Source organism: Rhineura floridana, chromosome 17 (genome assembly GCF_030035675.1).
Source record: "Rhineura floridana isolate rRhiFlo1 chromosome 17, rRhiFlo1.hap2, whole genome shotgun sequence".
Lineage (NCBI taxonomy): Eukaryota > Metazoa > Chordata > Lepidosauria > Squamata > Rhineuridae > Rhineura > Rhineura floridana.
In genome coordinates, this window is record NC_084496.1 from 3,538,739 (window position 1) to 3,565,406 (window position 26,668).

The 26,668-nt window shown below is 46.9% G+C and overlaps 3 protein-coding genes across 6 annotated transcripts in view; 1 reads left to right on the top strand and 2 right to left on the bottom strand.

Annotated features, from left to right (window-relative positions):
* Positions 1 to 3,733: 3,733 nt before the first annotated feature.
* On the bottom strand, positions 3,734 to 16,573 carry PMM2 (phosphomannomutase 2). Its single transcript, XM_061599647.1, has 8 exons — positions 16,329 to 16,573; positions 15,614 to 15,725; positions 13,882 to 13,958; positions 11,523 to 11,614; positions 9,899 to 9,998; positions 8,319 to 8,394; positions 5,848 to 5,963; positions 3,734 to 4,930 (listed from the first exon to the last, which is right to left on the bottom strand). The coding sequence occupies exons 1-8, from the start codon at positions 16,398 to 16,400 to the stop codon at positions 4,826 to 4,828; spliced, it is 750 nt and encodes a 249-aa protein (XP_061455631.1). The 5' UTR covers positions 16,401 to 16,573; the 3' UTR covers positions 3,734 to 4,825.
* A 918-nt stretch (positions 16,574 to 17,491) lies between these two features.
* TMEM186 (transmembrane protein 186) lies at positions 17,492 to 19,919 on the top strand. The gene is made up of 2 exons (XM_061599648.1): positions 17,492 to 17,649; positions 18,965 to 19,919. Exons 1-2 carry the CDS (start codon positions 17,647 to 17,649, stop codon positions 19,679 to 19,681), a joined length of 720 nt encoding a protein of 239 aa, XP_061455632.1. The 5' UTR covers positions 17,492 to 17,646; the 3' UTR covers positions 19,682 to 19,919.
* A 4,776-nt stretch (positions 19,920 to 24,695) lies between these two features.
* Positions 24,696 to 26,668, bottom strand: part of ABAT (4-aminobutyrate aminotransferase) — a 39,839-nt gene continuing 37,866 nt past the window's right edge. For all 4 annotated transcript variants that reach the window (XM_061599858.1, XM_061599857.1, XM_061599860.1 and 1 more), the window contains 2 exons: positions 26,386 to 26,497; positions 24,696 to 24,968 (listed from right to left, as the gene is read on the bottom strand). In XM_061599858.1, coding sequence (XP_061455842.1) covers positions 24,847 to 24,968; positions 26,386 to 26,497 — 234 coding nt within the window. In that variant the 3' untranslated portion in view covers positions 24,696 to 24,846. The remainder of the gene's footprint in view (positions 24,969 to 26,385; positions 26,498 to 26,668) is intronic.

Genomic DNA, 26,668 nt, shown 5'->3' on the forward strand with positions numbered 1-26,668 from the left:
CTTCGTTGCACTGGTGGGGCAGGGCTTGGAAACAATCGTTGGGAATTGTCTGGGAAGCAGATTTCGGCTAAAAGTTGGAAGGAACTTCCAGAAGGAATGGGACTGGTGGGACTGGCAGGGTGGAAGGCAGGCAGAGCCGCAGCCAATGACAAGCAAAACCAACTAACGCTAGTTTATTCCCATCCTCTTCCCCACTGAGTTCTACAAGGGCAGCGCTGAGAGAAAGCAGGAGGAAGCCAGCAGCCGGGGACACCCTCTGGAGTGGTTGTAAGAAAGAAGGCAGACGGGGAGGTAGAGGCTGACCGACATCAGACTGAGGATGGTACAGTGGTGCCCCAACCACTCTAATCAACTGGCTTCCGCTGTCCAGAAGGGAAAGAGTAAAAAACAACAACCCTGGAGGGCACCAAGTTGGGGAATGCTGTCCTAAACCATGGGGAATGTGTGGCCCTCTAGATGCTGTTGGACTGCAACTCCCTGCAGGTCCACCGAGCATGGCTGATGGTCAGGGACGCTGGACCTTGGTAGCCCCAACAACATCTGGAGGGCCACAGGATCCCTGCCGCTGGTTCACCATGGCATGCAAACATGCCCGTTGTCTCTGCGTGATGCACCGCTCTGGTCTTTTCCTCTGCAGGCAACTGGAACCGCATCTCATTCCGCGTCTGCTCCTGCACTGTTGGGTAGAGGAACCAATGGGCTCCTTGGAGGACAGCTAATTCTTACCCTGACAAGGGGGAAATATATTTTCTGGCTGTAAGGCTGAGGGGCATGTCCAATTTTAATTCAGAAAAAAAGAAGAGGCACACCTCAGCCGCCGCTAGAAACTCTGGAGCAGTGAACTCTTTGATTGTTCTTCCATTTATACCCTGCCTTTCCTGCAAGGAAGTCACAGTGGCGTACATGGTTCTCCCCATTTTTATCCTCACAACCACCCTGCAAGGTAGGTTACTAGCTGAAGTTCACCCAGTGAGCTCCATGGCCGAGTGGGGATTTCAACCAAGGTGTCTCAGATCCTAGTCCAACATTCTAACCACTACACGCTGTTGGGGACTGTCAGAGATCAGAACTGTTTACACAGCAATTGTCCAATCTGCCTCTTTAATTATCTGCTAACGAACACCAGATAGGAAAACACAAGAGGCTCAGGTCAGCCAGAAATGAGAGAGGAAATTAAATTCTCTTTTCTTTCAGTGCAGCCGCGGACCTCGAAAAGCTGCAGGAGATGTTATCACTGCAGATGGTTTTTCATTTTCCTTGCCACGCTCGATACGGAATTGGCATTGGCTTTTTATGTTTTCAAACAGATCGGGTAAACAGATCTGCTTGTGACAAAAGCTTTGTCGTTGTCTGCAACTTTAGCTGTTTCATTGGAACCTGCGGGTTGCTCCTATGAATAATTTACGCAGCATTTTAAATGTCTGGCGAGTTGCTTTATCTTGATTCAGCATTGCAACAGGGCTGCAGGTTCCTAACACTCCGGATTTTTCTGGGTGTGTTTGGGCTGAGCAGGAGGGAAAGTGGCTTGGTACAAGCTGAGCTTGTGCAAGATGAAATTTCAACTGCCGCTTCTGTACTTTCCACTTCAGAGCACCGAAACTTCCTTAGGGGCCAAGGCCATAGCTCAGAGGTGGAGTATTTGCTTTGCATGCAAAGGGTCTCGGGTTCACCCTCCTACATCTCTAGGTAGGGCTGGGAAATACTCCCTGCCAGAAAACCTGGAAAACTGCTGCCAGTCAGTGCAGACAGTACAAAGCTAGATAGAAAGCTGCCTTATCTGGATTTGTGTTCCTTCCAAGTATGGCTGCAATCTGTGCACACTTTCTTCCCAGGTAAACAGCTATAGGCTCCAGGTGAATGAGCTCATCTGTAGCTTGATTTTTAGTCTTTTACATTATGAACTTGAACAAACTCTTGCATCTCTAATCCGGGATGCATTGGCCTGGAAGTGAGAAGTCCCACTGATTAGGAATGTCTCTTCTAAGGGGTGTTTGCATAGGTGGTAAAAATCAGTTGAAAGATCCTTCTCTTTCTACATCCTCCAACATTTCACTCCTGCTCAGCAGGAAATGCATTCCATTGAAGAGCCTCCCCCTCTTCCCGCCATGCCACTGGAAATTGCAGGCTGTTTTTGAACTTTGTTACAGAGAGTGTGCTGGCTTGAATTAGGGCAGGGTGACATTTCTGCTTTCCAGTTCCTGCTGTCTTGCATTAATATGACTAAATCTGGGGCCATGTTTCCATTGCATGAAACAGACTGGAATTCTGTGCCAAGGAATTGGGGAAACACCCGTTCTGTAATTGGGCTAGATTATGCAAATTAAACATATTTGCATAATTGCTCTTATTTCGCCTGATTATGTGTGGTTTTGTTCGTCATGCACCTCTCAACCATTACAGCGCCTGCCTAGCTTCTGAGACTTCATTTGTTAAGGACTAGAAACTTGCTTATTTTTTCTTGAATTTTTAAAAAATGAGATTCCCAAGCAGCTGACTCATTGTGCCCGGTACCTCCCATACAATGGGTTTCCTCGACTTTCATTCAATCGCAATCCTGTATTTTTAGGGAGAGGTCCTGCTGAGTTCAATAAAACTTACCCCTGTGTAAACGTGTGGGGTACCTCAGGCCTAGGAGCCAAATGTGCCCTCCCTAGCCTCTCTCCCTGGTCCCCGGCATTCCCTGCACGCCACACCGCTCACCCCTTCACCATCACAACCTCGAGGGTTCTTGCCTGGCTGAAATGCCTCCCTGAACTCTGACGGTGCTGTTTGTCGGTCTGTCTGGATGTGTGGTTGAGTGTGGGTAGAAACTAGCCTGCTGTGCAAAAGGGGTTTTTTTTACATTTCTTGCTCTGCTCACTTTTGCCTTGGACCACACCCACTGCGGCTATGTGGCCCCTAGAGAAGGCAACGTGGCCCTTGGGCTGACGAAGATTCCCGTCCCTGGTGTATAGGATTGTAGGCTGTTTACAGAAGAGCGAGGTTGAGAGATGGTGGTTCAGGTGAAGCCATGCGAAACGGTGTTTTTCTCGGCACTGTGAACTGGAAGATGGGTTTTGAATTTCCCCACCCAAAATGACCCTGAGGCCACGGCTTTGCTCTTAGGTCCAAGGCTGCCATTCTGGGAATTTTAGCTTTGAAGGAGAGAATTGGGCAGAAGGCACTACACAGAATGAGGGGGTGGTGGTGGCATTCAAAGCCCTGGCTGGGTACTGTTCGGGATTTGCATGCCGGTGGGTGTGGCTGAAACTGGTGATGGTCCCCCCCCATCACAAAGATGCTCTCCCTCCAAACGTGGGAAGCTGCAAAGTTGAGGGGTGTGTGTGTCGTGGTGGCAGTGGGCTGCACCAAGGGCCACAATGGCCCTTGTGCCTTAAAAGCCCCAAATATCTTTGGGGGAAGGTTCGCGGCTCAGTGCCAGAACATCTACCTCACATGTAGGAGGTTCAATCGCCAATGGCATCTCCAGGTACGTTTGGCAGAGACCCCCCTTTGAAACCCTGGAGACCTGGTGGTCTGACTCGGTAGAAGTCCCAATATCTCTCATCAATTTTGATCCCCTCTGCTGCTGGCGAGGTTCAAAGAAGAGCACAGCTTCAACCCCCATTCTCGGACAGGCAAATCCAGTATTGATGTCCCTAAAGAAGGTGATTTGGCCTCCTATTGATGTGTAATAGTTTTTCTGGGAATGGGGAGGACCTCCAGGGAAGGAAAACACGACTCACGAAATGTATACCATTTGTGGAGATTTTAATGCGGCGACCCAACTCAGAGGAGGAACTACTCACAGGAAACGTAGCATGACATCAGAAAGTCCAGTGCGGACTTGGTTATTTTGCCAGAGTTCAAAAAAAGCCAGTTGTGAGGTCAGGGCAGTGTCCTGGCCCTTTACATGCCAATACGTGGACCATGAAATTCCAAACATATCACAGGGATGTAGCAAAATCTTGTCACAAATCAGGGAGGGGTGTGGAAAGAGCGGCTGCAGTTTGGCCTTTACTGATGTTGCCCTCCGGCTGTTGCTGGACTACAAACTCACATCATCGCTGGCCGTAGGGAGTTGGAGTCCAACAATATCTCTGAGGGTGCCCTAGTTTCCTACCTGTCTTAAAGCCTGGGATGATGGGAGTTGTAGTTGAGCAACAGACATAGGGCCGAAGGTTCCCCACGCCTGATGTCAGCTGACCGTGGAAACGCGCTCCTTGCCTTGTTTGATCCAGGGGGGGATCCTGAGGACAGAAGGCATATGCGAGGTCCAGTTCTAACAGGAAGTTTCTCAGCTCAGGGATGGTTTCTAGAATGTTTACCAGGCACGAGCCCTTGTGGAAACAGACTGGCTGTCCACACATGTTGCTTGGAAGAGATCCTGGTGTGTGCTGAGGAGTCTGGTGTGGCGGCAGAGTCATCTGTGACTGTTCTGTTATGGCAAAATGTTTCAGTCCCTAGCAAGTCACTCCCAAAGCCAAGCTGTGATCACACAAAACACAAACTGGATGCGACGTTAAAGGCAATCACTCATTTAACGTGTCTATTTTTTTTTTCCATTTTAAAATAGCTGCCAAGGAGGGAGAGACCTAGATCAGGCCCAGAGGAGCGAGCACCCCTCCTTTTTAAGCTTACTGTAGTCTGGACAATTCCCCCTTCCCCAAATTTCTATTTGCCCCAGCATGACTGCTTCACTCTCTGGGCAAACAGCAGCTTCCAGGAGATTAGAGAGTTAGTCCGTGGACTACAAACGTGATCCTGACCTTCATTCCATGGATGTTATTTTACAAATTTTGGCCCTGAAATTGACCTGCTCCCTTTTGCTACAAAATAAGCACATCTAGTTGAAGAATAACTCTTCGCATATCTGTTTTGTCTGCTCTGGTGATGTGACGCTGTGGCCGATGGTTCTGGAGTCCGTGTAAATTTCATAGTCGTTCCCACCCTGTGAAGGAGACAGACGCACAATATCACGTTTTGGAGCTTTCAGTCTCCCTAGAGAAAGACACACCCCCGCCCAAGAAATCTTTATACAGGTTACTAAAGCACCTGTGACAGGTGAGGGTGAAAGATGACAATTTTAGACCAGTGGTAGCTAATGCAGCTTCGCCAACCTGGTGCCCTTCAGATGTTTTGGACTACAACTCCCACCAGCGCGGCCATTTTGGACTACAACTCCCATCAGCCCCAGCCAGCACAGCCATTTTAGACTACAACTCCCATCACCCCAACCAGGATGCCCATTTAAACTATAACTCCCATCAGCCCCAGCCCATAGGGCTGTATCTTCTAATTGCGGCTGGGCTATGGAGAAGATAAAAAATATCAGGAGAGGCAACTTGGGGCAAGGTGACTTTGTTTCTTGCCTCCTCCAAAACACTGCGGAGATGAGGACTGCAAAGATGACGTGGGTGCTGCTGGGTGTACTGCTTGGCCAAAGGGGGCAGTTCCCCTAACACGTGGGTCTGCAGGTGCTCGGAGCAAGTGCCAAGCTCTTGAAAAGTAAAAAAGAAAAAGGCCCACTTTAATAGGTAATTGCCTTGTTGCAAAAACGCCTTCGTGAGTGCAGTAGGGCCCATCACCTGTGATTTGGCACCTGCCATATTTGCAATGCCTACCTCTCTGGGACAGAGAACCTGTAGCCCTCCAGATGTTGCTGGCTACAACTCCCATAATCCCTGACTGCTGGCCATGGTGGCAGGGACAGATGGGAGTTGGGAGTCCAGCAACATTTAGAGGGCCACATTCCTGACCTACACGCATGTCACCTTGGGAGATGGATTTCTATTGTGATTCTGTTGGGAACCCTAATCCCCAAAACAGTGCTTGAAACTTCCTGGGATATTCTGGTTTATCACTCACCGGCATGGTCTTATCTCCAAAGAAATAAATCGTTTTGAAGCCATCGTCGGAAACAATTCCTAAACAGTATCGCTTATCCCAACCGTCTGGAAACACATCGAAGCTTATCTGGCCCCCTAGACGAATGAATGTGTTTTTTTTTAAAAAAGGGAGAATAAAAGCAGAAAGTTTGTTACAGTGTAAAGCAAGAATGACCTAGACAAACTTTTCCCCCCATGGACCGCTTGAAAGTTGCGCTTGGCAGACCACTTAATGATTTTTCTGCAGGGTGTAGCAATTGTAATGCACCGTGCTAGGTGCTGTATGTTTTTTAATGGCACCTTTATTGCTGCTTTCATTTCTTGTTATTTTATTGTATTAGTTTGTATTCCACAGAATTCAAATTGTAATACGATGAAGTACAAGGTAACAAATGAGAGAAGCAATGAAAATAAACATGAGTATTTTGATGTGATGGATTTGCCGTCTCCCATCTTCAACCACAAACCCGCAGGCATCCTGCGGACCGCCTGAATGATGCTCACGGACGACGGGTGGTCCACAGACCGCAGTTTGGGAAGCCCTGAGCTAGAAGAAGGTCCACTGAGCAGGTTGGCCAGACTTTCTATATCACCTTAAAGTTTAATGGATTTACGGTGGAAGGGAGGACGGGAAAATGCATGCTTACATAGAACAGAAAACCCACAATGTTGGAATATACAGCAAACGTGACAAATCAAGGCACCTGAAATTAAATCCTGCCCTGATGAGATGCCAAAAAGATATTTTGCCTATGATCCTAAGAACATAAGAACATAAGAAGAGCCTGCTGGATCAGGCCAGTGGCCCATCTAGTCCAGCATCCTGTTCTCACAGTGGCCAACCAGGTGCCTGGGGGAAGCCCGCAAGCAGGACCCGAGTGCAAGAACACTCTCCCCTCCTGAGGCTTCCGGCAACTGGTTTTCAGAAGCATGCTGCCTCTGACTAGGGTGGCAGAGCACAGCCATCATGGCTAGTAGCCATTGATAGCCCTGTCCTCCATGAATTTGTCTAATCTTCTTTTAAAGCCGTCCAAGCTGGTGGCCATTACAGCATCTTGTGGGAGCAAATTCCATAGTTTAACTATGCGCTGAGTAAAGAAGTACTTCCTTTTGTCTGTCCTGAATCTTCCAACATTCAGCTTCTTTGAATGTCCACGAGTTCTAGTATTATGAGAGAGGGAGAAGAACTTTTCTCTATCCACTTTCTCAATGCCATGCATAATTTTATACACTTCTATCATGTCTCCTCTGACCCGCCTTTTCTCTAAACTAAAAAGCCCCAAATGCTGCAACCTTTCCTCGTAAGGGAGTCGCTCCATCCCCTTGATCATTCTGGTTGCCCTCTTCTGAACCTTTTCCAACTCTATAATATCCTTTTTGAGATGAGGCGACCAGAACTGTACACAGTATTCCAAATGCGGCCGCACCATAGATTTATACAATGGCATTATGATATCGGCTGTTTTATTTTCAATACCTTTCCTAATTATCGCTAGCATGGAATTTTCCTTTTTCACAGCTGCCGCACACTGGGTCGACATTTTCATCGTGCTGTCCACTACAACCCCGAGATCTCTCTCCTGGTCGGTCACCGCCAGTTCACACCCCATGAGCGTATATGTGAAATTCAGATTTTTTGCTCCAATATGCATAATTTTACACTTGTTTATATTGAATTGCATTTGCCATTTTTCTGCCCATTCACTCAGTTTGGAGAGGTCTTTTTGGAGCTCTTCGCAATCCCTTTTTGTTTTAACAACCCTGAACAATTTAGTGTCATCAGCAAACTTGGCCACTTCACTGCTCACTCCTAATTCTAGGTCATTAATGAACAAGTTGAAAAGTACAGGTCCCAATACCGATCCTTGAGGGACTCCACTTTCTACAGCCCTCCATTGAGAGAACTGTCCGTTTATTCCTACTCTCTGCTTCTTAACCAATTTCTTATCCACAAGAGGACCTCTCCTAGGTTGGCTACGTCTTGAGCTTTACTGTGCATTCAGCTGTTTCTCTAGGTTTGCTCACATGTTTCACTGAACACAGGTCCAAGCTGTGTGAAGGACCATACACTTGCTGATTTGGACAGCTCAAGTCTTGTGTAGACAGGCACACAGATTATACTCTCGTTGAACGTTGCCTGTGAATAACTGTAGGAAGGTTACAGCTCAGCTATTTGTGTATGCAGGTAGACAGAATGTACACTCGTTGAATGTAATGTGTGAACACCTCTTTTAAATCTGTTATCCCCTGGTCGATGTTTTATTTTAAATTTGTTTCTAGCACCTCTGAAGACCTTGCTGGAAACATTCCTCCCTCCTTCCCTCCCTCCCTGCGCCATGCCTCAAAGCAAGTCAAAGCCAAAACCAACTCAACAGTCAGCTTCGTTCACGTGCTTTGGCGCCACCAAAAATGATTTAGGGAAGCGGCATTTTGTTCTTAAAGGAGCAATACCTATGGAAAACGTCAGGCCTTTTCCTGCAAAGTCTCGTCGTAAATCAGTGACAAATTTATCTCTTATATGTTCCTTCTGTTAAAAAACAAACAAACAAAAAGGATCCATCAGTACAGGGACAAGCTTTGATTATACTGAAGCATCCATGCATCCAGTTTATGAAATAGAGTCATTTCGGCTTTATTTATTTATTATTAAATGTTAATGCTGCCTTTTCTCCTAGAAGAAGCCTTTAAAGCGTAACAAGGCCCTCTGTTGTCTGGAATGCAACGGGCTTATGCAGCACACCTCTGGAAGGTAAAAAAAGGTGTGTACAGTTGCTTAAAGGTTGTGGCTCAGTGGCGAAACATCGACCTTGCATGCAGAAGATCCCAGCATCACCAGGTAGGGCTGGGAGAGACTGCCTGCCTAAAAACCTGGAAAGCCACTGCCAATCAGTGTGGGTAATACTGAGCTGGGTGGACCCTGGTCTGACGCAACACAAGGCAGTTTCCGATTTTCCTGGGTACCACGCCATCACAGCACCACTTCTCAATGCTTCAGAGTCACAACTTGTTGAGCCTCAGCTAACCCAGAATGGACAGGGAGGGGGGAGGCATGAGTTTCAGGCGCCTCCGCTGCCAGAGGAAGCAGAGTTGGGAGTTGTTGAGTCTGAGCAGGACCTTGCGGGAGGTGGTCAGTCTGCACACCAGCCAGTTCCCACGGGTAGTGCACTCTCTGAGGAACAGAGCGCGCCATCCCCAGCTGATGCAGAAGACATGTTGGGGGAAGCTCCAGAGACAGTGCCAGCTCCTCCCTTGCCAAGCAGTTCCCAGGAGGATTCCAGTGTGGCACCGCCCCCTGATCTTGAGCCTGTTGCTCAGGAGCAGGTGTCTTCCGATGAGCCGTTGGAAACATGCCCCCTGTCCCCTCGCTCCCGCCGCCGGGAGAGACGGACAGGGCAAAGACAGGAATTACGAAGGAGTCAGAGATTACGTTCGAAAACGTTCCCTTCTTAAGCTTGCCGCTTACAGTGGGGAGTCATTGAGTCAACTTCCTTCACACGCTGCAGAGCATGTCTAGAGTATAGTTAGGGATTCTAGTGAGTTAGCGCAGGGTTTTCTATGCAGCGCAATGCCTTTGACGTATCCATTACTCTAATAAAATGAGATTTACTTGCACCCACGCTTCAGCCTCATCCTTCCGGCTCTGGATGGGACACAACTGTATGTTCATGGTGTTTTTTCACATCCAGGGCAGAATCTTGGGGGAGATTTACAACCAAAGTAGCCAGTATTTTGCTGGACTACAACTCCCATCACCTCTGACCACTGGCCACGCTGGCTGGGGCTGTGTGGGAGCTGGAGTACAGCAACATGTGGGGGGGACACCCCATATTTACACAGCCTGTACCTGGAGATTCTGGGGATTGAACGTGGGATCTTCTGCAGGAGCTCTGCCACGGGGATGCGAACCTGTGGTTCCAGGGCCAGTGGGTGTGCCACTGAGGATGATCAAGAGGACTTGAAACTTTGGCGTAAAGGAGGCTGGTCCACAGAACATCAAGATAGCAAGATTAAGGGAAAAAAATAACACTTACTTTATCCAACTCGTAGAATTCAATCCTCTCTTTCTGGCTGCAGCTTCTGCCCACAGGAGACACATTCAGCATCCCATTTCGAAATTCAATAAAAGTGCCCCTAGGAAGAGACCAGGGCTGCTTTCAGACATTGGGCTTATTGCATTAGTTAAATGGATTTAAATGGCAGCGCTTCTGTCCCGATTTTGAAAATTCCTTTCACACAGCAGCACCTTAAGGAGCAGTGGCTTTTCCAGCCAATGTACCGGCATTTCGAGCAAGTGTTTTTCACACCGTTGCAACAATGTCTTGTTTTTGTCCCTCACTTGTTATACACATGCGCAGTGTAGTTCCCCCCTGAGTAGAAGGTCCAAGATCTCATCCCATCGCCATGTAACCCTTCTCCCTTTAGCATCTGATCTTTAAAACATGTTAGTTGTACAGACACAGGCATGTGGAGGAAATGCTACCGGTGTCTGCACCTACGCCAGAATACCGGTACAATTTTGTCAGGCAACCCCCTCCCCCTGGTGCGCCTAAACAGCTGGAACACACTGCATGCTAGGATGCCTGTCACATCAGCAGCTGTAGCTAGCAAAAAGCTCCCTCAATTTTCCGGTTTCCCAAGCTCGCAAACGGATTATTTCTAGTATTATTTATCTCAGGCTGGAGGTCAAAGGGAGTGCAGTAAATTGAAATAAATTGCAGAGCACTTGGCAAACACTGCCGCTACTCAAAGTGCCATCTTAGGTCCCCTCCCAGTATTATTTATCATGAAAATCAGCGCTAAACTGGCACTTTATTCCACTAGAATTCTGGAACCAGCTTGTACGTCATGTGAAAGATCAACTATAATGTGCAAATTACCAGATAAGCAATCGTCAGAATAACAGAATAAAGTGCAGTGTGAAAGCAGACACGGCTAGATATTACTGTCCCAGACTCAGCCTAGTAAACAGGGCCCTTTGGGAGACCATCTAACAGGGAGATCAGTTATGGGATATCATAACAGTATTTTTAGTGAAGGGGTATCTATAGGGAGAAGGATTCAGAGGCCAGTCACACCTCAATGTGTGTGGGGGAGGGCAGGGGCGGAAAAGTAGTTTAAAACAGCTTCTAGTTGAAAAACAAAATTTGTTTAATCGGGCATTTAGGGACGTTTCTATGGTATGTAAGCCCCAATGAGTTCAATAAGACTTAGTCCCAGATAAGTGAGGAAAGAATTGTAGCCTCAGGCAGCCATCTAACTAATATTCTACAAAGGACCCAAAATATTCAAATACAGGATCATAACTGTTCATATAAAGTGCTTTGCCGCTTTTAATGACTCCCTAGGCACATAATTAATTTATTTGACCACTGATAGTCAATGTTGCTTCTTAAATGAGCCTTTGTGGTCACAAGCAAATTTAAAAGTTAATGGGTTGTATTCAGCTAAAAGCTACTCAGAGTAGACTCGCTGAAATAAATGAACCTAAGTTAGTCCGGGCCATTATTTTCAATGGGCCTACTCTGAGTACGATTAATGCTGGATACAACCCTATAATTATACCACCTCCATTCTGAGGGATGTGTCGAATGGGCCTCGATCCAACCCAGGCAAAGGAGGAGACGAAGCCGTCACCGTCCACAGACACACACGTACCGCTTCCTGGGCAATTTGATTTTCGCGATGTAACTCAGGCAATAGTTGATCAAGTCTTGGAGAAGCTCTTCACCCAGATGGCCTTGAATGCTCTGCATGAAAAACAAAACAGGAAAGAGTCAAATAGTCCAGAAAAGGACTTTCCAAAGGGTAGTCTCTCCCAACAACCTTTCCTGGCAAAGAAGTATTGAAAAAAACCGGGAAGATGGGCTTTAGTTCGGCAGTCACCAAGGGATGAGATTTCAAGGGCAGGGCCCTAACTCAGGGGCAGAGCGTCAGCCCTACATGCAGAAGGTCCCAGGTTCAATTCCTGGCATCTCTTGGAAGGACTAGGAGACTCCCTGCCTGCAACCTGGGGAGACACTGCCAGTCAGTGCAAACAGCACTGAGCTAGGTGGACCAGAATTTTGACTCAGGATAAGGCCACTTCCTATATTCCTGAAGACAATAATGCTGGCACTCTTCAGCTCTTCTAAGTCCCACTCTCCACGGACTGGGCAGGCGGTCCCCATGGTTGCCTCCTGATGTGCTCGAATCCCGTCAAGGTAGTTTTAATGTGCCATTTTCACATGATAACCCAGAGGCAGCCCTGCTGGTTCAGGCCAAAGGCCCACAAGCCCTCCTCTAAGTCCACCTACGATTTGGCATTTGTTGCCCCTGTGGACGTTAACACTGGCTGGCGCATGTCGATAAGTGTAGCTGTAATGGATCCGCTGAGAAGCAAGCATTCAGCATTCTCAGGGAAACCTACAAGATTTGCAGAAGTACAAAAAACAATCTTAAGGAAAAAAGCAACTTAAGCCCACCCTACCCCTCCAAAAAAAATTAATAATAACTCCAGCCCACTCAGGACTGAGCATGCTCAGTGGCCCCAAGGTGTCTACTGACAGGGAGGGGGCGTGAACTGAAAACTGTGGGGGTAGGGTGAGTGGAATGGAATGTCCTGGAAGAGGGCACGGCGGGCTGGAACATTGAACAGGAGAATTCCACACAGCAACATTTTGCTGCAGGTCTTGCACATCTTCCGGCACTGAATTCCATGGGTTGTAGCCTGTGATAGCCCTGCTCAGAGTAGACCCACAGAAATTAATGGACATGACTAACTCAGGTCCCTAAATTTCAATGGGTCTACTATGAGTAGGACTTCGCTGGAGACAACCCCACATTAATTATGCACTGAGTGAAGTTTATTATTACTAAACTAATGTATTATTATTATTATTAATAAAAATTCTTTCTTTTGTCTGCTTTGTCTTCACTGTCAATTGATTTCATGGAATGGCCCTGAATCCTAGTATTATGAAAGAAGGAGAAAAACTTCTCTCTCTTTCCACCATGCATCAATTTTTACATCTTGATCACATTCCCCTTTAAGCGTCATTTGAAAGCGCCCCTGTGTGGCAAAATCTAGAATTTATCACGTCAAGGTATCTCAGTAAAAACGGCAACCTGGGGTTCTAAAGCTTGAATCCTGGCTCATCCTTAACCCTGTTCTCAAGGAAAATGCAAAATGTGGCAACTGCCTTGGGGAAGGGGTATCAGAGTGAAAGTTGGTAAGCATGTTCAGGAAGCAATTTTGCATTTCAAGTTTGAACCCTGCACCTCATTTTAAACAGGCCAGGAAAGACATAATGTTGTAATGTGGCGGCGGGGGGGAAGCTTTTTCAGCTGAGAGTCACATCCTCTTGTGGGAAACCTTCCACGGGCTGCATGCCACTGATGGGCGGAGCCAGAAGCAACAAATGCGACCCTTGACCTTTGTGCAGCAACCGATATTCCAGCCATGCAAACTCAGTTTTCTTTCTACACAGACATGCTGGCCACCTCTCTGCCCTGCCTCCAGAATTCAAGGCCACTTTCCAGCCATGCAAAAAGCACTTGTGGAGATATGTGTTCAGCAGGGCTAGTGTGGTCTGGGGAGGAAACATGGACCGGGGGAGGTCCCAAGGGCCAGGTAGAGGCCTGGAGGGGCCACATCCGGCTCCCGGACCTCAGGTTCATCACCCCTGCTGTAGCACATGAAGACTAAAATATCAGGATGGAAGCTGTGATGTAGTTTTGCTGCATAATTCTGTCTCTAGTTGGAACACCTCCTGGATCCAGTAGCCAGTCACTTCAACAATGGTTCTGTATGGCTTTTAATGGTTTTTTTAAAAAAATGTTTTTGATATTGCTGTGCACCGCCCTGATATTTTGAGAGAGGGAGGTATACAAATACTTTTATGGATACGTAAAAAAGAAGACCCCATTTTCAAGCAGGGAAAGAGGGACCAATGAAAAAGAGACAGCAATTACAGCATCTGAAAAGAGGCCTCTCAAACAGCCACTTTCTTCATTTTATCGCATGTTACAAACCCACCTGTTTACTCAAGAGTTTCCCGTCTTTGTAGGCCACTAAACCATTTTCTGGAAAGACGTAGTCAAATTTTTTTACCACTAAGAAGCAAAAAGAATATTAATAAAGAAAAACATAATCATCTTTCAACAGTATTTCTTGGAGATATTTTTGGGCACCTCTTCGAAAAATATTTTTTTCATAGGTGCTGGGGACAGGTAGGCCTCAGTTTAGTCATAATTGTAGCACCTACAATTACTTTGGAACTCCCTGCCCATTGATATTTAGGCAGGCGCCTTCCTTGCATTGTTTTTGGCATCTGCTAAACACTTTTTTGTTGGCATACAACTTTACCATATAGTCTAACTTGGTTTTCATAAGTTACAAGTCTTTTATAATTATTGATTTTGTTTTATATGTAATTTAAAAAAATGTAGCTTCTTTTTCAATGTTTGTTCTTAGTGGTATTTTTAATGATTCTTTTAGACTGAATACTATAAACTGCTTACAGGTCTTTTGTTCTAGTAAGCGGTATATACATTTTGTTAAATAAAAATACAAGTATTCATTTAAAATCAATTCTTTTTATTATCTGCCCTAAAAGTTTTTAAAGTAAAGGACAACAGATCATTGCCGCCCTGGGCTCCTGCTGGGAGGAAGGGCGGGACAGAAATTAAATAATAAATAAATATGATTATAAAAAAGCGGGGAGGAAGAGTAAGTATTTTGGGGTGCAACAAGTCCCTGATACCTTACACACATAATTTCCCTCCTTTTCACTCAAAACCTCCCAGGTACAGGAATGAAACATCTCATCTTAACGACTGCACCAAAGTGATGTCAACAGCCCTCTCCTGTTGGGTAGGCGTCAGCCATGCACAGGTACACTCACTCCATCCACATGCAAAAGAGCCGTTGAGCCATCAGGCCAGCAGCTTGTTGGCAAATGTTACGTTCCACAATTATGTCTAAAGCCAAGGTTTCGGGCGCAAGGCCACCCAACCCGAAAGCCCTTTAAGCCAGCTAAAAGCTTTCACGCGCCTTTGGAAATGGCAGATGGCAAGCTCTCTGCTGTGCTCGGTTTACGAGCGCAAATAATATTTGAGGAAACTTACTTCCGTGGAAATGAGTTTGATAAGGCAGCAGGCCAAGCGAAGAGGAAAGCTGCAATGCTTAAAGTCACCGGTACTTCCCTGTATGTCAGGAACGGGGATCTTCAGGCCTGGGAGCCAAACATGGCCCTCCCTGACTCTATGTGGCGCTCAAACTTTCCTCAGGGCATGCCCCTCACCGGCTTCACTGAACTGCTTTTGCCCAACTGCAGTGGCGGCTGGTGGCACCATGTCAGTGGGGCAGTGGAATCCTACAGGATGTAGTCCGAACTTTCAAGGTGCTTTCCAAGGGGAAGCACTTTGATGTGGTGCCACCAGCCACCACTGCCTGGCTGGACTTTGCCCTCGAAAACTGTGATAATGCCTCGAGATTGCCTGGATGGAGAAGTAAGTGTGTGTGTGGATGGGTGTGTGTAGAAATTTGACTTTTGCATGGCTGGAACATCGCCTGTTGTACAAAAGGCAAAACTCGTATCCGTCGTATCCATTGTGTTGTGTGCCTCTGCCTTTCACCCCACCCCCCACCAGCATGCGGCCCCCCAGGAGGCAGTTCAGGAAGGGATGCGGCCCCCAGGCTGGAAAGGTTCCCTCTCCCCCTGGTGAAAGTGACTTTCTTTCCCAACTTCCTTGCGCTCTGTTCCTACCGTCGTTTCCAAGTTGTTCCTGAATCTTCTCAAAGTCCGAGCCGCCCACCACTCCCACGGCCACCTTCTTCCGCAAGGCCTGCAGAAAGTCCGCCATCTCTGGGGTGATCTTCTAGATTCATAGAGGGAAAAAGGGATTGGTGTTGTTGTTATTATTATTAATTAAATTTATATCCCACTTTTCCTCCCAGCAGGAGCCCACTAATGACTGACATTATTTACTCATCTATACACCATGGTAAAAGCATATCCGACTGCCATCTAAAAACACCAGACAACACAAAAACAGCAGACAATCAGATATTTCCAAACTACAAGCAGCGTTCTAGGAATCAGAAGCCAAATTTTTATTTTATTTGTTTACTTATTTATTAAATTTATATCCCACCCTTCCTTCTAGGAGGAGCCCAGGGCGGCAAGTTTAGAGAACTCTGAAAAAGGAACCATAAATAATTGCAATGTGGGGCTGCTGTGGAAATTTGTCATCTTTTATTATAGCACTGTAATATTAGTGCACCCATAACAAAATAATAATAAATTCGTAAATTAAAAATGCAGTAATGATTGCATTTCTTATTATTATCATCATCATCATTTCTTTGAGATTTAAACAGCACTGCCTCCTCTCCCGCCGGGCTGTTCCTGGGCGGTGGGGTCAAAATCACTCTGCACATGCCCAGAGGCACTCTTACAGGAAACGTCCCAAGGCTCTCACCTGGCGAGGCCCTGTCAGGGTACCGTCCACGTCAAAAAGGCAAAGTGTCTGCCTGCCGTCCTTCTCCTCCATGGCCACTCAAGGGTGCCTCTTCCTCTACCGTCTGCCCGGGTGATGAGGTGGCCGGGAGACAGGCGCTCCGCTTCCTTCTCTGTCCGCGGTAGGAAGACTACAACTCCCAGCATGCTGCATGGAGGTGGGGCCGCCTCCGCGCATGCGCCTCCCCAGCATGCACTGCGGATGACAGGAGAGGGCGCATAGAGAAAGGTAGGAAGGGTATGCACGGCACACAATGAACACTTCCGGTTTCTATTAGATATGCAGACGATACCATACTACTACTTCTCCGTGGTGCAGAGTGGTAAGTGGCAGTAACGCAGCCGAATCTCTGCTCACGGCCAGAGTTCGATTCCAACGGAAGGAGGAAGTTGAATCAGCCTTCCATCCATCCGTGGTCGGTAAAATGAGTACCCGGCATATGCTGGGGGGGGGGTAAAGAAAGGCCGGAGAAGGAACTGGCAATCCCACCCCATATATACGGTCTGCCTAGTAAACTGCCTAGTAAACGTTGCAAGACAGCACCCTAAGAGTCGGAAACGGCCGTGAGCAGAGCTTCGGCTGCGTTATTTAATTATTTATTTATTTTATTACATTTTTAAACCGCCCTATAGCGACAAGCTCTCAGGGCGGTGTACAAAAAGTTAAAACAGGTTAAAATACAAATAAACATGAGAACAATACACTATAAAGAATATATAAACAAAATGAAGACAGAGACAAATTACCGCCGCTTACCACTCTGCGCCACGGAGGGTCTTATATAAATTATATGAAATATAAATTATTTTAAATATAAATTATTTTAAATTATAAATTCTATATATATATATGGATTGCATTATAATAATAAATAAATATTAGGTAACCATATTTACGATCTATATTAGCTAATGTATATTATACTATAGAATTATCATAATATATTCACATTGCAATCACATTTTATAATATATCTTTATATTGTACATAAAACATAATATCCAATGATAAGCAATATAGTTATACGTAAAATAGCTTATAACGCAGGCGGTGCGGAAACTAAAAAGTTCCACGTATCTACAATATTGCTCTGCATCCGCAACATTTCTTATCTCTATGAGAGGAAGGGAGGAGCCTCCCACTATCGATTGCTAGCAGGTCACGCAACAGCCGACGTCGACCATGCTCCGCACTACATTTCCCAGCAGGCAGTGCCCCCCCCCAGCGCTCTCCCAGGGTGTACCGCGCCAGGTGCTGCGAGGTGTCGGAAGCGGCGCTTATGGTAAAGCGGCGCTCTGGCTTCTGCTTTCCGCGTGCTTTGCAAATTGCAAGGAAAGAGCCCTGCCTTGCAGGGTTGCTGAGCCGGGTGGAAATCGGGTCCTGGGGCCACCCCTGTAGTGTAGTGGTTAGAGCAGAAGCGCAAGGGTGCTGTGGCTTCCCTTTTTTGCTGTTTTGCAAATAGCAAGCACAGAACCTTGCAAAAGAACTGAGCCGGGTGGAACCAGGGTCCTGGGGCCGCACCTGGGTTGGGTTGCAATAGCCACTGTGGTGTTGTAGTTAGAAGGCAGGGCCAGGATTAGACCTGGGAAACCAAAGTTCATATCAGCACTCAGCCAGTGGGTGACCGTGAGGCCGGCGCTGCTTCTCAGCCTATCGTATCTTGCAGGGTTGTTGGGAGGATAGAGGTGGGGAGGTGGGGGAGGTGTGTATGCCACTTTGAGCTCCTTGCAGGAACAGGTGGGATATAAATTGTAATAATAGAATAAACAAATGAAAGGGAAGGGGAAGGCTGGGAGTTTGTCTGGTCTGATAAACTGTGGCCATGGCTAGTTTCAAACAAGCCAGCTCCAAGCCACAGTTTAATTAACTGCAGTGTTCACGTCTGCGGCAGCAAACTACGGAAAGTCTTTGAGGTGGGAAGAGGGGAGGGGAAGCAGGAGCCCCAAAGCCGGTGGTTTGTATTCAGTATCTCCTCTAAACAATGGCTTGATGTGAGAGGCTAACGACTGGGTGGTCAGTCAGAGAATGAACTATTTCCTCAGTGTCTTGCACTAGCGAACAAAGTCCTGAGAAACACGGGAAGCACCCCAGAAAGACTGGCCAGGGGATGCTGCCTTTCCGACACCTCAGAACAAACCAGTCAGTGCGAAGAGACTCCAGCCAGCCAAATCGCTGTGACAGAAACACCAGCATGCTCCTGCGTCTCTGCATCACCTAAACCTTGTTCAAACCTGTGGCAGGTCCAAGTGGCCCAGGTTTTGGGGATGGATGCGGCCCTCTAGGCCTCTTTGCCTGGCCCTTGGGATTCTCCTCGGGCCAGGCCCTTCTCTGTCCCTGCTTCACACCCTCCTTGAGTGTTTTGCCTGGCTGGAAGTTGTCCCTGAACTCTGATGATCATGCATCTTGCTTAGATGGAGGATAGAGAGAGAGTGTGTGAACTAGCCCACTGTTCAAAGTTAAAATTTACATTCAGTGCTCCACCCCCTTTTCCCCACCACTGGCCCCCTGAAGGTTGCCCAGAAGGTATTGTGGCCCTTGGTCTGAAAAATGTTCCCCACCCCTGTTGACATCTCATGGAAATGCATGCTTTGTTTCAGGCTGGGATGCTTGCTTGCGCTCGCCTCCGCTTCATCCCATCTTGTGTGATCCGTGTCCGAAACAACGGTTCTCTGCGATGGTGGAAAGGAGATCCAGTCTCCTCCCGTTCCATTGGAGTTCTTACGGTGCTGCCACCCTATGGCTGGCAGGCTCCCAGTAGTCACGTGGCACGGCCCAGAGAGCTGGGTGTTTTGGCTCCTTCTCGATGCCCCCCAGTACAGAAGCCTGGCACTGAAAGCACCAATCAGTATAGACTGATTTACAGGTTTCCATGGATCAGGCACTGTAGAGTCCTTTCGAGGGCAAAGTTGCTGCAGACGGCCTTTACTTTCTTGATCCTTCCACCAATCTGGGTCCTTTACTGGCAGAGTCGAGTTACTCTGGAGCAATGCTATTACAGCACAGGCATTGCTTGTTTTGCTGCCGTCATGCTGTACGGCATGAGCTTCTACCTCCGGCGGATCATCGGCATGATGTACCTGAACGAAGACGGCACGATGTTGAAAGTAGCCCACTTGACATTTTGGGGGAAAAGGAGAGATATGTACTGCCCAGTCGAAACTGTGATGACCTTGGGAGACAGCGGCGAAGACAGCAATGAACTTCTGCTGCCGTTCAAACAATACGACATAGACCACTTCTTATATTTTAGTCTGCGCTTTGGGCAGATTGTGGACAGGGAGGGGTTTGCCAGAGTGTTCGGAGAACTCCAGTAATCTTGGGAGCAATGGATTTCTGAACTGGTTCTCCCAGATCCAGAATATTTTGTGTTCAGGATGTGTGTTTGTATTTAAAGGTGTTGCTCAGCTTGACGGTAAGGCTTCTGTCAGCGGGATGGGGAGGGAGGCAATTCTTGGCGGTTCTCGCTCCCCCTGTAGATACCACTGTTCCAGAGGGTTGGGGGACCCTCCAGCTTATGTCGAAATAAATAAAATCTGCTATATATTTTGGAAAGTTGTTTGTTTGCTATACATTTAGACACCTCTTAAGATATCACAACCCGTTTGGGCATGATGGTTCCTGAGATCAAGGAGAATTTTGTCTGTGTTTTGATACAATTGGACACCATTTTGAATCAAGATTGTGGGCTGAGCCTTTCAAAACTGCACTGATTTTAATCACTGATTTCATTTCAGTCACTGATTTCAAAACACTGATTTTTTTTGGTTTCTTAGAATTCCTGAGCAATGAACACAAATAAATATAAATTAAGATGATTGCCCACTTTCTTTTATACGCTGAGTTCAAATTCTCCCAGCTGCCGCATCTTAACTTGTGAAGAGTCTTGTGGTGCCCTAAAGACTAACAGATCTCTTACGGTGGCCTAGCAAGCTTTTGTAGGCTACAGCCTGCTTGGAAAGATGTCCAGTAAGGCCCCACAATAAATCTGTTTGTCTTTGGGGCAGAGGGAGACTATGTAAACCAACTTCATTTACTTGAAAGCTATCTTGAGTATTCTTCAGATTTAGAGGGGATGCCGGGGGTTCCAGGAGGGAAGAACAATTTTTGCAAATTTCTTTCCTCGCCTTTCTGCTGATGGAAGCCTTACCAGCAGCTGTGGGATGAACTTTGGCTCTTTCATGTTCAGCTGATGTGGGGCTGATCAATTGCGCTCGTCATCTGCTCGTGGAGTAGACACGAGATTTTTTTTTTTAAGGGAGGGAATGAGTTTCACAAGGGGAAAAAGTAAACCAGTTTACCCAGAAGCTCTCCAATGTCTTGTTTTGAGTTCTGCTGTATCCTCTATCGGGGGCAGTCATGATTTCTTTGGTTTTGGATTTGGATTAAGGAGGTTATTTCTGTTCTGCGCTCTCAGAAGTTGAGGAACCTTTACTTGGGCGATGGCAAGTTGCACACTGCAGCCTCTTAACAAAAAAATGCGACATAATTGAAACGTTATTCAAGGAGCTGGAGTACTGTAAAGAAACAATTTTCTTTGCCTCTCTTGTCTGAAGATGGATGCCGTCGTACTTTCCCTGTCGATCACTGCTGGTCCCCTGCCCTGATACTGGCTCCATTTTCACTAAAACCCGGAGTGTATTACTCCCACATATACATGGGGAGTAAATGCAGAATGTTAATAGTGCAAAAGCTGGGATTAGCACAGCACCCACAAGACAGGGACTTGCTAACATCAAATCGATAGTGGAGGTTGATTCTCTAGTCAGACTCTTTAATTACAATTGCTTTATCATGTTAGGCCTAGGACCCAAATGTGGCCCTCCAGGCCCCTCTAACTGGCCCTTGTGACGTTCCCCAAGTTACACCTCCTCAGCCACACCTCCTATCTCCAGGCCACACTGCTCACTTGCCCTACCTTGTACCCTCTGTTTTTTCCTGGTTCAAATGTCTCCTTGAGCTCTGATAATGCCTCTTGGTTGCCTAGATTGGTGTGTTGAGCCAGCCTACTCTACTAAGGTAATATTGATATTTGTTGCTCAACCCACTTTTGCTCCTGGCCACACCCACCATTATCATGTGCCCCCCGGAAGTTTGTCTAGAAAGGAATGTTGGCCCCCAGGCTGGAAAAGGCTCCCCAATCTTGTGCTAAAAGAACAACTCTGCTAGCAGAATAATTCAATTATAAATATTTTATTTTAAGAATACTGATTAACACAGGAAACGTATTTCATGGATCTGTGCGACATGGCTACTGGTTACATCAAGAAGTGAAGTTATGTTAGGTACTGGCTTACGCATGAATTTGGCACAGTTAACAGAGAGGCTGTAAACAAAGACTATTACTTTTTTAAAAAAAGATGTTGGTTAACGCTGTAGAGCTTTTCTAGGTTAAAGCATCTGCAATAGTCTGACCACTATTGACCGCTTGTTGGGAAATGTTTGACCAAATGTGCAAAAGAAATCCAGTCTCTTGTGGGCAAGAGCGCTAAGTGGGTCCAGTGATTTCCCCAACCTCTTTTTGAAATGCTGAGTGGTGGCAGTTGTGGGATCAGCTGCAAACTTTCATATGCATCAAGAGGCCTGGAACCTTTGGGTATATACATTCTCACCCCAATGCATATAAGAGATTTTTTGGAAGTTAAGAATAGCATTGAAGGGGGATGTAGAATGAAATACAAGAAAGAAACAATCAGCCTGTTGAACTAATAACTTCAAGCACTCACTTCTGCAAGCAGGATTATTGGAGCTATTTATTTACAGGTGCCCTATGTATACAGCTTGTACTTTCAGCTCCTCATTTATTTATTTAAAAGCATTTTGTAAACTAGGTAATACTGTAAGTCAGTAATCTCCAAAGCGGTGCCATAAGGGATGGTGACTGAGGTGCTGTCAGGGTCTTGAATTAGGGATACCATCAATCGGATACAAGTGATGGATTTGCCATAAATTGCAGTAACCTGTGCGAAGGGAGAACTGCCGAGGTACAGCACCACCACTGCAGATGGCCAAAGGGTGGTATTGCAGTGATCAGCTCAACAGGTCAGGTGACACAAAGGGGCCAATTAGGGCTCCACCTGCTTCTATAAAGCCACTCGCTCTGCTGTGGCTCCCCAATTGGAGCAGACTGTATGTCAAGTACAGATTAAGAATGCTCTCTCTCTGTCTGTCTCTCACCTCCATTTTCAGCACTACCTGCTGCTAGTTCCATCTCTGGTGTTCAGGGAAGGGCTGTAGTTCAGTGGTAGAGCATCTGCTTTGCAGGTAGAAGGTCCTGGGTTCAATCCCTGGCATCTCCATGTAAGGCAGGGGAAGGTTCTCTGCCTGAAACCCCTCGCCTGTCAAATAATTTTAGCACCTGGGATGCTCAACCACCTCTCCCCTTCCTTGGCAGTAATAATAACCTAAGTCCTGAAGTTGCTGATCTTTCAGGGCACCCAAAAACAGCTGCCTGAGGTGGCCTCCTTGCGCTCTGTCGAATGGTAGAGCCAGTCCTGTTGCTGACATTGCCTTGGGGAATGGAAGGAAGATTGCCCCTTTCTGCTGATCACCTGCTCATCTCTCTCTCTCTTCAGGGGGAGTGGATTTCTCTGCCTCCCCATCCCATAAAGTAGCCTTTATGGGAGATGAGGGAAAATAAAAGGCACAGTATCTAAGGGGGGGGGAAAGCCCACAACGTTTAGTCAAGTCTGAAATCAGCAAGGTGCATGCTCGCGTTTCACAACCATAAGGACTAGAAACTTAAAATAGCTGTTAGGTGCTGAAGAAGGCATTATCTGAAAATTATCTGGTCAGTTTCCTTAAAAAGCCTCATTCTAATCCGCACAAAAGTCAACACTTTCTGCTTAGCAGATACCCTTGTCGAAAATCTTCAGAACTCACTCACAAACTCAGCTGCTTTCCCCGCTCTCTCTGGACACCAGAATTGGCAGAATTATGCTAGGAGGGATGGGGAGATGCTTCACCTCAGCATGAAAGGAGTTGGGTCAAGCAGCGACACTGAGGCAAAAAGACAGCCCAGCCCAGACGCACATGGCTGCAGACGTGGGGGCAATAGGCCACCTGGTTTTGCTACCTGTCCGGGATTATGAAACCGGGGGGTGGGAGGTCACTGAGCCCCTCCCTCCCCGGGCCATGGTACATGGGCTGGTGGGCCTACTGCTTAAAAGGCTAGGCCCTCTTGGAGAATTAGTATTCTGGTTCCAACAGAAGACAGAAGATTGGTGCCTTCCCACCTCTTAGGGTGGGTCCTCGCCAGGGCTATTCATGGTGCATTGAAAAAAAAAAGTACGTGCAAAATTGGCACCCTGAAATGCTCACCTTGATAAACATCATCTGTACATTTTTATTCCCAGCAATGTGACTTTAACAGAAGTTGGGGTCCTGTATTAAAGGGGTCCTGTGGGACAAGAGAGGTGTGGGTAGGTACACCTGTACTGAAGAGGAGGCCACAGTAGACCATATGCTTAACATGCAGAAGGACACAAGTTCAATGCCTGACATCTGCAGTTACAGAGACTGTGGACAGCAGTGGTGGTCAGTGGCTCCATGTCAGTGGGGCAGTGGAATCTGCTCCGGGTTTTAGTTTGAACTTTCAAGGAGCACCAAGGGTGGTCACCCACACAGGGGTCCACCGTAGTGGCTTAGCAAGCTGTGTGTAAAAATTAAATTGGCTTAAGTTTCTGATGGAGATATGACCTGCGCTGGGAAAGGCAACAGGAAACGCAAAGAAAACTCAGACCCTGGGTATGGGTCTGAAGGCACATGAGGTCACCACCTTGATGAAGCTAAGCAGGTCCGGGTCTGGCCAGTGCTCAGGTGGGAGACCATCTGGGAACCTCATGTACACCACTTTGGGTTGCACAATGGAAGAAAGGCAAGGATATATATGTTAAGAAAATAAAAAATAAAAATGATAACAGGAATGGGAAAACGATGCAATTGCTTAAATGCAGACAAATGGCTCAAGTCAGTGATCTATGGGAGCTCTGGTGTGTGGACAGATGTGCATTAAATAGCTGCTCCCACCTCTAAAATGTGCACTGGTATGTATGCAGACCTCTGGGTCAGTGGCAGTAGGTGTGCATTTTCAAAAGCCTCACCGCAACCTTAAGGGCTAGAAACGTGATGTTTAAAAATGCTGAAAAGTTCTCAGGACTCCAGGTGCAGAGTCAAATGTACCAAACAATTTAGCACGGATGCATCCAAGGTGATGAATGGCCCTAATGGGTCCGCTGCCTGGAATGCAGACACCTTGCAAGAAATTCCAAAAGTACCAGGGGGCGTCCAGAGAGTTAGTCTGAAGCAGCTTGAATGATAAGCATGGAAATATAAAACAAACATTAAAAAAACTTTATGAATTCAGTTTTTCCTATTAATGAATATATATATATATATATATATATATATATATATGATCTTAAATAAACTATTCTCAGACTCTTAGAGGATTTGGGCTCTCTCAGTGCAAGGGAAGAATCGGCTACTTGAAGTCTGCCAAGATATCGCTGAAGATGTTCAAGAAGAGATGTGCATGGTGGTCACGGAAGACCAGTGTAGGCCGGAAACGGATCGATCGGTCGCCGCTGCCTCCCAACACCACACCTGAAATGCAGAAAAATGCACACTAGGAACTCCCCACCCCTTCAATCACAGAGCATACTTTGCACTAAACCCTGCCCAACAGCACACTCGAGGCATGTGCTGACAGGATTAAAGTCCAAACTGGGCCATTGAGACACACGGGAGATATCAGCGCACTTGGGGGAACTTCCAGGTTTGCAGAAGTACAAACATTATATTTTTAAAAAAGATAACTAGAGGGGGCAGTGTCTTAAATCACCCAAATCCATTGACGACAGAAATGAAAACCTCTAATTTTGAAATATGCAAAGCATAAAGGATCCCCCATTCATCCTATTTACCATCATGTGACAAAAACTGTGTTGTCCACTTGTAAAGCCTGACATCTGGGGCCTGCAGCAAAATGCTGCAGTGTGCGAAATGCTCCTGTTTATGGTTCCAGCCAGCCAGCCAACCATGCCCTCTTCTAGGATGTTCCATTGCATTTCCCCTCTCCCCTGGTTTTCCATTTCATTGTTTTAAGCAAGTTTCTAGTCCTGGTTACTGCTAAAATATGCTTGAAAGTGTTTGGGGAATAGCTGGAGAAATCTAAGAAGCCAGAGGGCGGGTGGCAAAATAAGATTTCCACAGGTTGGAGATGGGACTTGCCCTGCTGTGACTAGTGAAATTAGAATAAATAATGCAAAGTAGTAAACACTGTGGAATCAGTAACAGCAATTACGCAGCTGCTCGATTTGCATCATGCATGCAGGATTCAGCTCCTCTTAATATAAAACAAGGATAAGGAACTTATGGCCCTCTGCATGTTGCTGGACTACAACTCCCATTATCACTGGCCTTTTCCCATGCTAGCCGGGGCTCATGAGAGTTGGAGTCCAACTGGGAGGGCCACAAGTGTCCTACCCCAGATGTAAAATATGACTTTTTTTTTTTTAAGTGTAGAGTAGCCACCAGGGCTGACGCCAGGCATGACTGGGCCCTTGGGCACCAGCCTGCCCTGAGCCCGCGATGCTGTAGCCCAACACCCCCCCCCATAGAGACAGCAGGAGGCTAATAAGCCAGCAAGCACACCCCACCTACCTCTTGTATCCTGTGAATGATGTGTGAGCATACCTGCCACCAACCAAGATGGTGGTGGGGGCATCAGCCCTTTCCACCATCTTGGGTGGTGGCAGGCATGCATACACAATGTGCACGGCATTCACACATGGGGTAGGTGGGGCATGCAGGCAGGCTTACTGAAGCCCGTGCTGTCTGTATTGGAGGGGGGCCTGGGATCACGGAATGGGAGCGCCAACTTCCCACTCTGGGCCATAGGGGCCCTCGGCCAGGGCCCAACTTGGCCGCCCTCTGGCGCCAACCCTGCTAGGCAGAACCCTTAAGACCAAAGAGGTGGGATATGGAAAAAGAGACGCAGCTATAAACTCCAGACCTTTACCTTTGTTTCTGGCCAATGCAATGAGCTTGTTCCTGATAGCGTCGTTTGGAGTGTCAAATGAACAGAAGGTCCCTCGCCCTCGCGTCCTGCTGATCAGATGTGGGTAGCGGCTCTAAAAAGAGGGAAAGAGAGTTTAATCCAGTTCTAGCTCTGCCTTTCCTAAGTAAGGAGAAGATATAGGCCAGGGTGCTGTCTTCTCTGGGAGCAGCATCTCATGGGCTGTCCAGATACAAGGCTAAGGAAGGCCCCAAACACACACTGCTGGTTGCAGAAAATGACTTCA